This window comes from Mercenaria mercenaria, chromosome 3 (genome assembly GCF_021730395.1).
Source record: "Mercenaria mercenaria strain notata chromosome 3, MADL_Memer_1, whole genome shotgun sequence".
NCBI classification, from domain to species: Eukaryota; Metazoa; Mollusca; class Bivalvia; order Venerida; family Veneridae; genus Mercenaria; species Mercenaria mercenaria.
In genome coordinates, this window is record NC_069363.1 from 93,100,026 (window position 1) to 93,116,926 (window position 16,901).

The 16,901-nt window shown below is 33.5% G+C and overlaps 1 protein-coding gene across 1 annotated transcript; it reads right to left on the reverse strand.

The window, feature by feature from the left end:
• Nucleotides 1–549: 549 nt before the first annotated feature.
• On the reverse strand, nt 550–16,533 carry LOC123525591 (uncharacterized). The gene is made up of 9 exons (XM_053539836.1): nt 15,404–16,533; nt 10,370–10,533; nt 9,805–9,885; nt 8,772–8,863; nt 7,689–7,852; nt 7,201–7,290; nt 6,297–6,417; nt 5,282–5,353; nt 550–1,094 (listed from the first exon to the last, which is right to left on the reverse strand). Exons 1-9 carry the CDS (start codon nt 16,148–16,150, stop codon nt 550–552), a joined length of 2,076 nt encoding a protein of 691 aa, XP_053395811.1. The 5' UTR covers nt 16,151–16,533.
• Between the last annotated feature and the right edge of the window lie 368 nt (nt 16,534–16,901).

The window sequence follows — 16,901 nt, forward strand, 5'->3', positions numbered from 1 at the left end:
TTGGCATAACAAAATTGATTTGAATAGACGTATTTTGTTCAAAAAAATTTTGGGTTTTGGTTTCAAACAGATATTTTTTAAACTTTTTAGATCCAACCGCGTTTTCGGGGGCAAGCAAATATTGAAAGATTCCTTTAGAATTTTACGAAAAGAAAGCTCAGTTTTTTTTCGGGGTTTTCTTTTGCAAAGCACATACATAGTTTTTGTAACTAATTGCAAAGTAAACACTTTTGTCGCTCTGAAAAGATCTGTTTTGACAAAAACCCTCGATATACTTTGCTTGGGATTAACAAGCCTTTTGTACCTTATTCATTCTTTTTTGTTTTAATAGCTTTCATCTTGTTACAAACAGGGGGTTTTTAGGGGCAAATTAACCCTTCCTAAATCATACAAACTTTTATCAGACGAAATTGATACCATTTCAATTTGGCGGGGCTGTTTTCTAGCTTAGCCTTTCTCTGAAAAAAAAAATAACAAAAATATTTAATGTAATTTTAGTAAAACAATTTTGGGCGTCAAGTCCCATAAAACTTTCCGTTTGAGTAATTTTCAGGATTTCTTTATCTTTTTGACTCGTCTTGGAATATCTTTTGGGCCTTGACCTACTTTGGTGCGATGTCGTCTATGATCACTACCTCTGTCCGAATTATATGAAATTCTGTCGGGTTCCAAATAACGACCTCTGCCCAGGAAAGGGCTCCCTCCATGAACTCTTAAGTTAGGGCTGTGCGATCCATAGAGGTCAAGGTCATGTTTTCTCTGATGCCTATTATCATAACTTCCTGTATCAGAATGATACGAACTGTCTTGTTCCCGAAAGGGACTTTCGTCCTGCATATGGTGCGGCAGTCTATCTATAGGATTAAACGCAAAACGGGGTAATTTGTGTTCGGGTTCCTTTTCATTGCCGACTGTATGTTCGGGAGATTTGCGGCCTTCGTTATCTTTGCTCTTCGTGTTTGCGTGTTGGCTGTTTTTCGTTTTTAATACCAAGTCGAAAAATTCGTGAAAAAAATTATCACCTCGCAAAAACTCGTATTTAAAGGCCCACCTAGACCCAAAGCGCCACCAATGTCTGACAAAAACTGTTGTATCTGAAAAAAATCACAAATTATGAATTCATATTAAAATCATCAAGACTGGTCTTCCATTTTTATATATGCCTATTTGTTTATGTTAATGCGTAATTGTGTTTTCAATTCTAATTTCTTGTTTCTGTTAAAAAAACCCCGCAAAATGCGTCACTTAACGTGCATGACTCCCCTATTTTTTTCTGCACCAAGAAAGAGCGCACTTTTTTATTACTGTTTAATTAAAAACATATTAAATCGACATAAGTATGCAAAAAACGGTTTTTCTCAAAACGGTTTAAAAGCCCCAAAAAATTCACTCGGCTAACCCCTTTAAATTATTCCGCGGACGATAACCTATTTCGTGCATTAAAAACGTTAAAACACGGTTTTTTCTATACATTGTTTTCCTAAAAAACATGAATTTCAGGGACTGGTTTTTAAATTTAAGAAAATGAATGAATGAATGAAGATTAATTAAATTAATTAACGATATTCAAGTGAAAATTCAACAAATTTAACTAGAAAAACCCTTTCCTATCAGAACCTCTCGTCTGTGCCGTCCTTTTTTTTTTCAAAAATTTAAATCTTCATAGTAATATTCAACTTCAAAAATTATTCGAAATAAAATGAAAGCCTATCTTTTTTTTTTAAAAATTAAAATGTAATTTAATTTAAAACTTTTGCATTTTTGCATTTTAAAATGCGAAAGTTGCAGATTTAGTCGACAACGCAACCAACTCATAATTCGTTTTAGAGCATGACTCCTTACATAAATGTGCAATTTGTTAGTCTATAGTGTTACATTAGATTTCGAAGAAAAAATTAAACTTAAGGACGTATGCTAGAATTTGGGGTGAAATTTTTCCCAATAACAGAATCTCTTCAAAATTTGGTATGAAGAAATCATCTAAGAAACAAAAATTGCAAAAAATCAAGTTCACCGGTATGAAAAAAAATTACCCCATGAAAACAGCTTTCCTCCAAAAAGACGTTTTCAAGGGCGATAACCTTTTTTTACCCTTTATTTTTATGCATATTTTTTTTTCTTAGATGTTTGTCCTTCAATACCAAAGTTTAGGAAATTGTTTTTGGGAAAAATTTCACCATTCAATCAAGGAATTCTAGCGATGCCTTTTAAAATTTTTTTTCTTATGGCAGTAATAAAAACTATGAAAGCTTGTTTTCCCCTATCAGAACTATTTGTCTGAGTTTTAATTAAGTATACTTTTTAAAAAAAATGAAGTTCACGCATTTTGTTTAATTCTGCAATCAATTTTTTACAATACATTAAACGACTACAAATATATATAAAGTATATAAATTTTACTTAATATTCCAAATATTGTTGATCTGTTTTCGAAGATTTTTACATGTACCAGGATCTTTGTCACACACCCAATCTAGTAACACTCTCTGTGAAAAAGGAGAGAAAAAGAAACATATTGCTATGCGATTCTTTTTCCACAAACGGATGCTCAACGCACGAGAAATATTTGAAATAAATGACCAACATAAACGTTTTTGTTTTTCGATGCAAATGAATTGAAGGGCGGGGGGCAAAGTTTTAAATACTTTGCATTTAATTTTGGGGGAAGGGGGAAAAAAACTGGTGAAGTAAATTTTTCATAGTCAAGGGTGGGTAAAAACGGAAATCTTATAAAAATGTATGTTAAATAATTTAAGCTACCCAGAGCCGATAGAAAATGATTCCTACAAGTTAAACCCCCACCAATTTAACCCATCACTTGTTAAGACATGTAATACACACTTACAAAACATTTATTTTAAAATGATTTTCTTCCTTGTTTATTTATTTCCACCACACAAGTTTTTAGAAAAAATTAACATCAAAAAATTTCAGTTGTGTTCATACTCCCCAATTTTACCTTTTTATGCGGACACGTTGGTTTTGCCCCTTTTTCGGCCAGTGTAGTTCCTGATCAGCCTCCTCCGGCAGTTGATCAAACTGCACTGTTCGCCATTCTCAGTATTTTTGGTAAGCACCCCCCTTTTTAAAAGTAAATGGTATGTCCAAATGAAGAAGGGCAAGTTCATTTAGACATTTAGCAGGGTAAGGGGTTAAATTATAGAGATCTTTCATATGCAATAACAAAAATGTTCTTTCAAAAATTTTAAATTTTGACAAAAAAAACATGCGGTTTTTTGAAAATACATCAAAAGAATGGGTAAGTATATAAGTCTAATTTAAATCCATAATACATTTTTTATCCAAATATCCAAATTTTAAAAAGAATACAAAAAAAAAAAATCCTCAAAAAAACGCCCCGATTTCTTGAAAAAAAAAACCGTATAAAATTTTCAAGGTCAAAATAAATTTTTAAGTAATGATACTTGGACACCCTTTTAAAAAACAGACAAACTGGGAAACATTGAGTATTTAAAGAAGCGTTTAAAACGAACATTTGTTTTCCTGTTTTGGGTATATTTCATTTTCCATAGTGTTTCTAAAAAATTTCTTTTTAGTCAGTACTTGTTTTTTAGTCTATTTGATAAATGGGGTTTTTTCCCAATTTTTGCATTTCCGAAAACTTTCAACAAGAACTGTTTTCTCATAGTGTTTTTTTTTATTCAAAAAAGGTCCCATTGATTACAGTTATGTACCTTCCAAATTCGTGCTTACAGTTGATTTTTTTTTTTTTTTTGTTTTTTTTTTTGTTTTTTTTTTGTTTGTGGTTGACGTACGGGCCATTTCGTAATGTTTTATAACCCTAATGAATTTGGGGCTTGATGAAATGCCCGTCAAACGGCAGATCAGTTTTTAATTTTGTTCAGAATGTAGTGGTCATTTACTGACTGAGATTTGTTGTTAATTAATTGAGGATCAATAAAGATATTTGGATTTTACTTTATAATTTAAGTTTTAAACCTTTTGAAGGGTAGATTTAAATTTTTTTGTTTGTGTTTTTTAAATTATGTCTTTTTTTTTTGGGGGGGGGGGGGGGGGGGGGGTTACTTTCTTTTATGTGTTGCTAGCAGTGTTTAAAAATTTTTTCAAACGGTTTTTAAAAAATTTTAAAAAAAATAAACTTTAATGTAAGGGAAAAACATGAACAAAAGTATTTCGGACGCAACGAATTCCCCCGAAAATTAAATGACCCCTTTCCTGTTGTTACGGTAGGTTAAAGGGCCTTACCTTGACAAGACCTTTATCCTTGCCTCAACAATGACTTTTTATCCTTTCCTAGCAATGACTTTTCACCTTTTCCTTCAATGACCCTTTTTTTCCTGCCTACAACAAAGACTTTCATCCTGCCTAAACAAGACTTTTTCCTGGGGGAGACAATGACTTTATCCTTTCCTTGACAAAACCTTTTTTTCCTTTCTAAAACAAGGGCCTTTCATCCTTCCTAGACAATGACCTTTGAGGAAGAGACATGACCATTTCTCGAGCACCTTTTTCCCCTTGATCATTTGAATTGTAGCTGAAATCTATGTCCTTTCTTGACAATTTTTCTTACCGAAAAAAATTATAAAACTTTAATTTTTTTGAGACCAAAATTTTTATAACATTTAATTATGGAGAAAGGGGCGTTTAAATTTTGCTGATGAAAAGGGGTGGGTGTGTTGTGGGGGGGGGGGGGGCTGGAAATGAACCCCAACATTTCAGGGATTTGGGGATATAGTATCCTATCGAAATAATAATGTCAAACATTGATTTCTCTTAAAAAAATCATTTTTTGTTTTCGATGGTTTAATCATCATTTGGTCCCGTCCCGTGATTGATATAATTTTTCATTTTACGACAAAGTCGGGCTTTAATAGATTATTCAAAAAGTTTTCGAAACAAAAGAAGGTAACTACAGCATATTCGTTTGTAGGCCATTGCTCCCACTGCTTCACAAAAATTTCGCGAAAAAGGGGAAAAAACAAAATTAAACTCAACGTTTTAAAAAGAAAGGGGTTGTTTTAATATTCCAAAAGCTTTAACATTGACACATTATTGTTGCGTACATCATGATCTCCGTGAATAACAGAAAAAGGAGGAACTTTTTGTAAACTGGAGACAGGGTTTACGTTTTGCATGTTTTCAACTGCGGTTAAAAAGGGAAAAGCCCAAAAAAGTTTTTCACGGGAACAAATTCTGTAAACTGAACCTAATCAATTAAATCGGTACAAAAAGTTATTGAAATGAATTGTAAAAACCTTTGCACTTCCTTTTAAAAGACAGAATAAAAATTTCAAGATACCGCAAGGATTATCCAAATGCCACAGCGCTCCCGGGCCGTATTTATGCAGTACACCCCTAAGACATTCTTTCTCTGAAACATGTGAATTCCCTCGATTAGCCTACTATTTTTGTAGTGATATAACACAATTTTGGTAACGAAGAGAAATTATGATGATGCATACGTTGTCATACATTTGAAATGGAAAAAATTTTCAAAAGTTTTTCTAAATTTGGGGGAAAATTGTTTATAAACTTTTTCAAAATAGCGTTTTCTGTCCCAAAAGAAATTATGAGAAACATTGTAAAATAAATGAAAAATCAAACCATTCACACTGTTTTAGGCTGTTTGGGGGGATTTTAAATTTTTTTAAAAAATATTTTTTGCCTTACAAAAAGAAACTTGGTTTTTGTAATAAATACTCCCTAAACGTATCCCTAAAAAAGGAATCAACTGGCCAAAACGTCAGTTTCTGATAACTTTACTTAGTAGATAGTTGAAATTTGCCCAAAAAAAGGGGGGAGATTCCATATTTGCACGAGTTGGTAGTATAGGATTTTAATAAAAATTTTTTTTTCAAAATTCGGAACATTTCGAAAAAAACGCACACGTTTCAAAGTCACTTTTTTAAAAAAAAACACTGTGGAAATTTTTCACTTTTTTATATAACAAGCGATTTGTGACACTCTGTTGAATTTATCCTTTCTTTTTTTTCCCCTTTCCCCCAAAACCCCCCCCTTTTATCCCCCTTAACCATTTTGTATTTTTACATTTAAACTTACTTATTGTTGGGTTTCGAAGCGACCGTCTACTAATTTTTGTGTTTTCTGTTTCTTTTTGTCGTGGCCTATTTTGCGTCATGGGTCTATGGGTTTCGTTTTGGGGTTTCCCCTTCTTCCGGATATCTACTCTTTCCTTTTTTTATTAGTCCTATTTAAAATAGCAGAGGAAATTTTTTGGATTTTCTAAACACAAAATACGAAATTCCGCCTCTATATTTGAAATAACCCCACCGGGGGGGCGTTGTCTACTCTACCTTTTGCTGATCTGCAAGGTCGGAGTGTGTTATCTTTTTTGAAAGCGAATTCTTCCCAGTCATCATCGAAACAATTACAAGTTTTTATCACTGTTGTTATGCGACAAAACGCTTGGCACGCCTGAAACACGCAAAAAATAAGCTCCGTTATCAGTACAGAGAGTAAACACAAAATCATCTTCAGAAACAGATACTTCTATTTTCATTTAGCTATTTAAAATTTGTAGTTTTTGAATATCATATTTTTTTATCTGTAACTTTTATATCTTATTGCTGCTAAATTTTATTGTAACAAAATTCAAAACAGTGGCATCAGCAATATGTAATTTACTAGAACTAACAATTTTGCTTGAGTTAGTGGAACCGTAGCGACACTCGGCAGTTTCCGTGAGATAACGTAATACCCATATCTAACTTCGGCAATTTTTGGAGGTCACAAGCATATTGATTTGGGAAATTTCAATATCGCGTACGGGAAAACGTAATTTAACGGAAATTGCCGATCATCATTACGCGTCCACAAACATAAAAGATTAGAATTAGGCACCTATTGTACCGATTTTGTAAACATTTCTACATTAAATGTATTTATATAAAAACAAGAAATATTTCAAAATATTTTTAATAGTGAGATGAGAAAGATCATTTTAAACTTTGACTTTGACTTTAGTACATTCTCATTACAAGTCATTTAAATGCTTGATGCAACTTTGATAAAACATTATTGCACACAAGCGCACTGTGCATAAAGTTACAATATGGATAAAACTGTACAAATAGCTCAAAGCTACGTGTTCATTGTTGCACTAAGTACGAGATATCATTTTAAAAACTAAAGTTTAAAATGTGTAAAATATTCATCATTGACAGTTTTGTGAGCAGTCTAGAACTGTGTCATAATTACCCTTCTTGTGTATGTCAAGTTGTACCATTTCATGAATTCCACACCATCATTACACGAGCCAAAGTCACCACCAAGTCTATTTACTGTCCTCTGAAATATTCCGTTATTTACTCGTAACAAACAATCAAAATACGAATCATCGCGTTCTGTGCACAGCAGTTATGTCTAAAAGTACACACTATTTAAGCAATCTCCCTTCTACTTTTGGAAAGAAATGTTGCAGTCAGTGCAGGAGAAAACAAAGAAGAGAAAATTACATGCATAAATACATTAACGTTTACACAGCTCGGGCATGTTTATGTTATATACTATTACCATTGCGTTTGTTAGAATTTGCGACTTGCGATCAGATAAATGCCAAGTTATATTTTAACTCTGGTATTTTTCATCTGGTGACGGGGAAGGCTTCGAATAAATCTTTCGAGAGGTGTAATTTTTTATCAGATCTGCATGTTTTATGAAATGAGATCAAGAAAGTCACTACTTACAAACTTCAGGCCAATATCTGTTTCCATAGCTCCTGATATAAATACCCCTTGATCAAAAGGGAAAGGATACGTGTCCTGTTCCTGGAACTGGATTCGAGCCCCGTACCCCGTCGTCAGTCCCTTCAGGTACTCCGACGTCTCCAGAAATAACACGATTGATAGTCCTGAAAGTTACATTACATTACATTGCTTTACATTAAGATAGTGGACCTGTAATGACAATCCATCCGTACTTCCCGTTCGAATACATATTCTTCGTAATGCGATTTTGGTATTTTCCGGTGATTGTGACAAAGCAATGGGGAACATTAGTCAGTTACTTCCCCTGAATATGCCAAAGAAGAAGATTGGTCCTTCCTCTGTTTTTATCGCTGACTTCTTTGTAAAATTCAAAAGCAATATCTATACTAAATTTCATTGGATTGGAAAATGATTAAGGACATGTTTTCTTTTAGTGGCTCTCTGCTAAATTAGGTTTGATTAATCATTTTTATTTAGAAACTTACACATAAAAAGCATATTTATTTTGACCAACCGTAACATCTTGGACATAGGTTATAACGAAAAAGTCAGAGGAGGCCAACTTAAAGGAACCAATGTTACATTTGGTTATCCTTGCGCTTTATCATACAACTTTTTAAGAGAAGCAACAAGCCAATGTTCCTAATTTTCTAATTTTAGCCGGAAGATGCCGATATAGCGTACGAAAATACGTAATCGCCCGAAAATTGCCGGTTATCATCAGAGGTCCATTACCTTAACACAATTTGAGACAGAACTGGCTTTAATTTAAGTTAAACCAAAGAGCTATAACTAAACATTACCGTTTTTTCTGTTAATATATATCATTTTGCATCTTATATCATAAATTTGTCGTCACCATGTAGATGTCTTTATATGAATTATTATTTCTTTTTAATAAACAAGTTTATTTCAACAATGTACGAAGACCATTGATGTACATTTCTTTAAACAAAAATATGTGTAGATATACAATTCTTTATTATTATTATTATTATTTATTATTATTATTATTATTATTATTATTATTATTATATTATTATTATTACTTTACATAATTACCTCCGCCGGGGCCAGATCTTTTAACGACGAATTTATCTGAGGAAATTGTCCAACAGTTTCCATATTCGGATGTCTGGTGCAACTGGAAAAAACTAAAGAAAACAAAAACCATAGTAGTTTCATACATGTTGCTTTAACTAATACTAAATAACCTTAAGTCTTCTGCTCAGGTGGATAGTTTAATATGCGATTTCAAAACACAATGGAACCAATCTGATTCCTACAGAATATAGAATCGGCGTCTGTACTATTTCAACTGTTGGAGCAAGGACATATTTTTCTCAATTTTGGAGGCAAATATGAATTACTTTACAATTTTGCAGAAGCGACATTTGTGTAAGCAGGTACGCCCATAGTAATCATCACATAGCGTTTAAAAGGGAATAGCATGTAGAGGACGAGGTTACACAAAAGGTAAGTTGAATAAAGTCCACGGCATTTATAACTCCGTGAACTTCATAAAATTGGCATACATCAATGTATTCATGCACAAATACAGACATGTACACTATACTACATATACATCCACAATTAGTCTCGCCTTATGCAATTAAAATAGAGAATTTATGTTTGTTTCAGTCTCAACTAGTGCAACACGGATTTTGTTGCCTGTCATTTTGTATTAATTTGTTAAGTACAAGACCAATGCGTAGTTTTTGCAGAATATTGTATTGCTATATAGTATACTGAAGTCTTCCGTCAAAAAATAATATAGAAACAAACGTAATAATCGACTTCCTGTTCATTTCACGATTAACTGTTACCTTTGTTTCTATGGGGTGTGAATAGTATTAAACTAGTGAAATAAAAATATACGGATTCAAAGACAGTAGTTTATAGCGGAATTTCTTTAAAGGGAGCCTGCAACATGATATAATTTATACTGTGCATAGGCCCGTTCATGGTGTACATTTAATCCTAATTTTCTGATATATAACTGATGTTCATGGCATAACAGATCTATTAATCTTAACATTTTTAATCATTTAGACACATTCCTGTCCTTAACTTGAAAATTAATATTCTAGCTTACTCCGAGTTACACCGCCGCCCGTTGAATGTGCAACCAACCAACATATCTTTAATGTCATGCCCAAGTTGTCTTCTTCTTGGTCTGTAAACACGCAGATAAAGAATTGACGTAGAAAACACAAGTATTTAATTATAAATACATTTACAGCAAGAAAAACTGTGTTTTAACATTACACTTGAGTCTATAACCTATTTTATTCTTTCGAATTTCTTCTCTTTTAGAAATTACATGTATACTTTTCGTCTTGTTAATCATTGGTACCAAATGCACAGAGCGAGCTTACGCAAACTATTCAATTTCTGTACTTGAAGATAGAGTCATGGCTTCTGAAAATACATCTCAGTTGCAATGCGCTTATGACTTCCAACCGACCGGAAACACTTTATAAGAAATGTTGGCCTTTAAGTGATATGACATGTATAATATGTAACATACTTTAATCATAAATCAGTCGTTGTTAAAGCTACATTGTATGTGTCAACTAATTATTCAATTTTGAAATTTTAATTGATTTACTAAAACCAAATAACTTTTTGCGATTCGTATGGTTTCATCGATCACATACCTCTCTATGTCCATGTATAACTGTCGGAAGACTTTTTCTAATTTTGTTTGACTGTCTATTGGAGAATTAAGACCACCAGCATCCTCATCAATGTCTTGATATTCCTCTACATAGTCGCTGACATTCAAATATTCGTAGTTACCGTCAAATCGTTTCTTCCTTGACTGTCCAAACAATATAAATAGCGTATGATTATTACTTTTTTTCCAGTGAACTATCAGAATATTGGAAAGAAATATATCTCAAGCGGGTGAAAACTATTAAGTATACTTTATACGTAAAATTTTTCAGCACAACATGGAAATCGTTGAAAGCTTGTATTCATAATGAAACTCGTCTTTGATAAGACTTTTTAGTGATTGCTTAATGACAATTTCTCCTTGCTGATAAATATTATCAAGCGGAAGTTACAAATTATGGCTAAATTACATATCAAAATAAAAATATTTTATACGTAACGTAAGAACCAGACCCATTAATAGTTTTGCAAATTCAAAAATCTTGCAATTTTATGAAATATTGAACCAAGACAATGCAAAACCAATTACGGATAAGTTTTCGTTATTTGAAGCAAGTAATTTCATATATTACTACAAAACATACACTCAACTGAAAATGTTGCCGAATTCATGGCTCGTCATCATTTTACTACCATCTTATTATAGTTGGAAAGAAAAAATAATGGTCAGTCATTTCTTGTGTTTGTGTGTGTAATTTTCAGGCAGTTATTCGTTATAAAGCGTCATAAAAATTATAGATGAATAAATATCATCATGCTTTGTATTCATAAAGTGGTCCATCCAACTTTGATGAATTCCTTCCCGTAAATGTTACATGGTAGATAGTTTTCACACGTGGTCAGATGAAAATATGTCTGGTTTATATTATTTTCTAACTCTGATCAGAGAAGTATAAAATGCACACTATTTACTTTTATAGCTCTTTGCTCTGATTTATGATGACTGTGTCGAAACATGTCTTCTTATTTTACCGCGGAGGCAACGTTTAACGTTTTAGTACAGATAGTGATACAGTGATACAGTCATGCCTTTGCTATTCAAATTCTCCCTGATCTGATCCATGTGATCAGGGGGTGCATAGTTTGCACACAACAATCTTTTAACTAATTTCTAATTTTTTGCACTAGAACACACTTCCGGCTTGTGTCAGTTTCTTGCACTTTTCATTTTGATAAACAAATAAGCAAAGATTTTTCAGTCTTTTAGATAATGAAACTTTCAACTTTATGTACTATTATGATTGTGTTCCATTACTATAGGCTGTTATTCAGTGATTTGTCGCTGAATAAAATCATTGTTTGGAGTTCAGATGCGAAGGAATTAGAGCTTTATCACGAGGCCTGAGTGATACAATAATAGGCCTACGCATTTGAACGACAATGGTTTTATTCAAGAGCAAATCACTAAATGAGATATATTATTTCGATTCTAACACGCTACCAATGATTTTTAAGTACATCCTTGACGACATCTATTATATAGATCTATTTGCCTGTTTTCTGTCGGTTTCTTTTCCAGCGCGCCACTATGCCGTTTGGCGCTATGACGTAATAATTGTGACGTCAGAACAGTGAATTATTTAAGAAATAATATATCACATCCAGTGATTTGTCGTTGAATAAATCATTGTTAGGAGTTCAGATGCGAAGGAATTATATCACGAGGGCGCAGCCCGAGTGATATAATAATACGCATCTGAACGACAAACAATGATTTATTCAAGAGAAAATCACTAAATGAGATAGCCTATATTATTTCGATTCTAACACGTTACCAAGGATTTTTAAGTACATCCTTGACGATATTAATTAAATATTTGCCCGTTTTCAATCGGTTTCTTTTCCAGCGCGCCGCTATGACGTTTGACGCCATGACGTAATAATTGTGAGGTCAGAACAGTGATTTGTTGTATAATAATTCACTGTTTTCTGCCTTCTTTGTTTAATAGGAAAATGAATCGGATCTTGTTAGAATGTAAAATAACACACAACCTTCTTTGTTTAATAGGAAAATGGAACGGGTCGTGTTAGAATACTGCTATAATAATTATGTCGAATGGTAATATTTGTATATGCTTTGTATGACTATGTAGATCTACATTGAAGAGATTTTGATTTAAAAATACTAAATATTAGATATACTTTAATTCATAGATAATCGGTATATCGACACTTATATACTGACTTTCGTTAATATTGGGGAATTTTGAAACAAATGCTTCTGCGTCTCGTTAAAACTGGTTTACATTCATCTCTATGGTTATTCTGATGTTGTCTCGTGTAATTCGACATCTTCGGAGCATCGGACCTATTAAACTATCAAGATTGCTCACATTGTAAATACGTAAAATGTAATTTCTACTCAGTGACATTTAATATTGAGAGGCCTATTTTCGATTTATAACACGTAAAAAATAAACGTAGATAATCTTTATTTTTAGTATTATATATTATTTTTACGAAATAATATATATATGGCCCTTATATATTTATTATTATTTTGTTCTTTTTGAAAAAAGGCCGTGCTTTGCTAATGCAAAAGGGATTCAAGACAAATGTTTTGTAAAGGAGGAGACGGACTGTCAGCAAATTCTTGTTCAATAAATAAAAGATCAACAAGGGTTTTATTTTATTTTAAACATTGGTAATGGCAAATTTCAAAAACGACAGAGAATGATTATGTATCATATAATCTAAATGTATACTTTTAGTTCTTTGGCCTACTTTTTCACATTTTAACTATCAAGGAATGTTCAGTGTACGAAAACTTTAAAATTATGATGAGTTTCAGTGTATATGTTGCCTGAGACTGAAGGAATTGGCTATATCTTTTTGTTTATATCTAACATCAAAAATATCAAAGCTGAAACTAAGCATTTTTCGCATATTTTACTTACATTTTACACTTTGTCAATGTTATGACAGTGAGAAAATACAAGTCTAGAATAGGTTTTTCAAAAGGGCCCGTTTTATGGTTTGATCATTATAGATTAATTTTGTTGAGATAAAAGAATGCGTTTGTTTTAACAAAATTAATTGTATAGTTGAGTAATACAGATTATTTTAGGCATATTTTTGAATAAAACCCTTATTGCAAATGTTTGTTAAGGAATCGAAATCGAAATGAAGAATTTGAAATAATCAACAGCATTCTTTTTTGGTTTCAATTTTAATATAAATAGCCATATGAGAGATAACAAATGATCTACATATTGAGAAAACCAAATACATTTACCATTTGCGGATCAGCCATGGATCTAGTAGGACCAGGCGTAATTCGAACTTTCAACACCTTTCATTTATACAAATAAGAGAAACCCGTTTAGCGAAACAGACCACTGGCGGACGGCATGCGTAGGCTGGTCTGGATCCATGCTGGTCGCAAATGCACTATGTTGGTTTTCTCATGGTGCGGCTCATTTCAATCAACGTTGGCAGTGGTTAATCCTTGTCCTGGCGGATGTGATGATCTCATTTCGAGCAATAACCAGTTATCAGATTGTACGCCACAATTTTTCAATCAGTAAGTATAGATGACGTTAACTTGCAGTGAGTAGGCGGCCGAGTTCATTTGAGTAAAATCGGCAAAGATGTGACAGTCGTCACCAGGTTCACAGTGACAAGCGTGACGTATAGAGTGGTAACGGGAATAGACCAGACACGCTGACTAGTGCCAGCAACCAGAGATTTTCAAAATCTTGACTCACTTATTGGTTTATTATGTCAAGCTACGCAGTACCTATTTAGCAAATCCATAAAGTTGGTAATTGTTTTAGCTAGGGACCATACGCCGTTTTTCATGCAATTCACGGAATTTCACTCTGTGTATCGCCGAAAGTTCCATGTATATCGCCTTACTAAGAAATCTGCGGATGTCTGGTACTTGCAACGTGACTTCTGCTTAACCCGAGGCTAGAGGTCATGGTCGATAACATGCATTTCCATCACCGTCCACTTACGGGCTCAGTCAAACCGAGTTTGCAACATTTTATTTTTGCCGTGATAGGCGACTTGTGGAGTCTCAACTTTTTCTATTTTAACAACAAGTTTTACTTCTTAAACTGTAAATAAGTTATAGATTCACTAACTGACATTCTAATGTATTTCGTCAATTTCTTTCACTTCTTTGCGCTTCGTTACTGCAAAACTCACGTTCATTAGAATGTCAATAACTGATCTATTAACTAAACTTATTTTACAAATGCAAAGTTTTTAACTGTGAGTAAAAAGCCATCTTTTCGGGTTTTCAGGATTGACGTATAAAACAGTGAGATGACGGTCATTGCGGTTATGTAGAGTTGGCCAAACTTGTAGCAAAAAATCATTTCCATGATGGAAGTTTGGCCAGGATCATTCTAACAAACTTTTATAAGACAGTCAAAGAATGCAATATTTATTTGTACAAGAAAGAGCAATATTCTGTATGTTCTATTTGGTTTACATCCTATTTTGCTTTCCATTTTTGCTGGATGCTTAAAATTGCATTGCAGTCCAAGGTAGTATTATAGTGCCCTTTTGCCAACATGACTTTATCAAAAATGAACAGTATGTTTAAAAAAACGTAATGACAAAAAGGGCTTGAACTCTAGCTAAATGTCTTTTTATCAATTAGCAGCCATTGTAACGCATATTATATCAAGTGTTGAAAAAAGATCAATTGATATGCTAGGCAAACTCTACATAAGAGTAACTCTTTAATACAAAAAATAGCCGACTTTATTTTTGAAATAGAGAAAGCCAGGCCATCGGAAGTATTCTCAAACGCCAGGCCTTCAGTTCAGTTCAGAAAAGCCTTAAGTTTTATTTTATCAAACTCAGAACACTGAAAACATCATTAAGACCTATTAGAAACGTTTCCGGTAAGAGCTGAACGAGACAGCCTTTCAATTCGGAAGGGTTTTCATTCGTTAGTGGTTTTGTGTGTACAACATGAAATCTGAAATTCTTTCTAATGAAATATAAAACAATGAAATACAATCTACTGACATTCATAAAAGATCATACGTAGTACTTACTCTTGGTGAAGGTGTCGTCTGGATTTGCTTGTTTTCCATGCTGCGTGTCGGTGTTCGAGTCTGTGTAGTATTGCTAGTCGGGCGGTTTCTACCAGTTTCAGTTGTCCCGCCTTGCTGACTTCCGCCTTGGTCGGTTCCATTTGGCAGATTCCCCCCTTGGTCGGTTTCACCTTGCTGATTTCCACCTTGTTCGGTTCCACTTTGCTGATTTCCACTTTGTTCTGTCTGATTCCCACCTTGTTCGGTTCCTCCTTGCTGATTTCCATCTTGGCGATGCATACCTGGCGGAATCTTTTTGTCAGTATCCGGGTCATAATTTTCATTGAACTGATGTGGCACAAAGTTCTCGGGCTTCAGGTCATCTACAAGCATTTTTAGTTCTTTAGCCCCTTTATATTTATCAAATCTGTTTTTATGTAGAATATTTGTATTGCAAATTGTAACTTGTGGAAATATAAGGTCATCAAACCCTAGAGAAATTACAGTTGTTTTAGGCCATGAATACCACTGAAAGAAGAGGTACCAGAGATGTAAAGACATTGCTGCAACAGCACAAAGTAATAAAATAGCCCAAATGACCTTTGCCCACCATAGTTTTGCCATGTTGATGTAAGGCGGACCCTGCATTGATGTTTTCTCGGCAAATCTAGTAATAAGACGCCGAAAACTCTTCTGTTTGCCCGTAGAATCAAAAGATACCTCACTATCCATGTCCTCTTGTGACGAATGGTAAATCTCTTTCGACATTGTTGAAACTCCAAAATAAAATATTAAATGTAATTTATATCATAAGCCTTTTACACAGAAGAAAAATAATCCTACTAACAACTTTGATATGTTTACGTCTGTACTAATGTTATAATCAAATACTAATAACATATATCCTATCCTTAAGTAAAAAGTATTATCTGACTTGTTCATCAGCCGCTCCAACAAATATCACTAATGCAACAAACCATCGAAGTTATTCATGTGTTAAAATAAATATACTATCAACATCTATTATCAGTCAAATCGTGGCAGCTCAAATTTTTAAAAACACTTTCGTTATTTTTGTTTTGACGTATGTTTTCACTCTGTACCAAACGAATCGTGACCAGACGACAAAGAAGGCCTGCTCGTGATAGTCTACTCTCAGTGATATGAACCACATCTTACCTAATTAGTTTATGAAATTACACTGAGCAATTTTTACGTCCTACCTACATTTGTGGGTTGTGGGAGTATTTTTTTTTTTTTTTGAAAAAAAAACAACAACAAAAAAACTCTTCAGGTCTGTCTTGTCGTAACTTGGCGAATGCGTCTGCAGTAGTATTTAACTGATGAAAAGGGAGCGGTGTTATAAAGGTGGTTAAAATATCGACCGCTCAATCCGGGTGTTTTTGGTTCGAGCCCCACTGGGTCACAACCACGTCTTCTCATATGACACCATTAATGGTTTTTCCAGAAAGCAGACTAGAGAGTGGTTCAAATAAGCTTGAAGCTTTCATCAAAATCG

What these genes read in the sequence shown, in the direction of transcription:
- LOC123525591 (XM_053539836.1), bottom strand. Translation starts at nt 16,150, where the DNA reads ATGTCGAAAGAGATTTACCATTCGTCACAAGAGGACATGGATAGTGAG. An exon ending in AGACGACACCTTCACCAAGA is followed by an intron (nt 10,534 to 15,403) that starts GTAAGTACTACG and finishes TTGTTTGGACAG; the next exon opens with TCAAGGAAGAAACGATTTGA. An exon ending in CAGATATTGGCCTGAAGTTT is followed by an intron (nt 7,291 to 7,688) that starts GTAAGTAGTGAC and finishes GGAATATTTCAG; the next exon opens with AGGACAGTAAATAGACTTGG.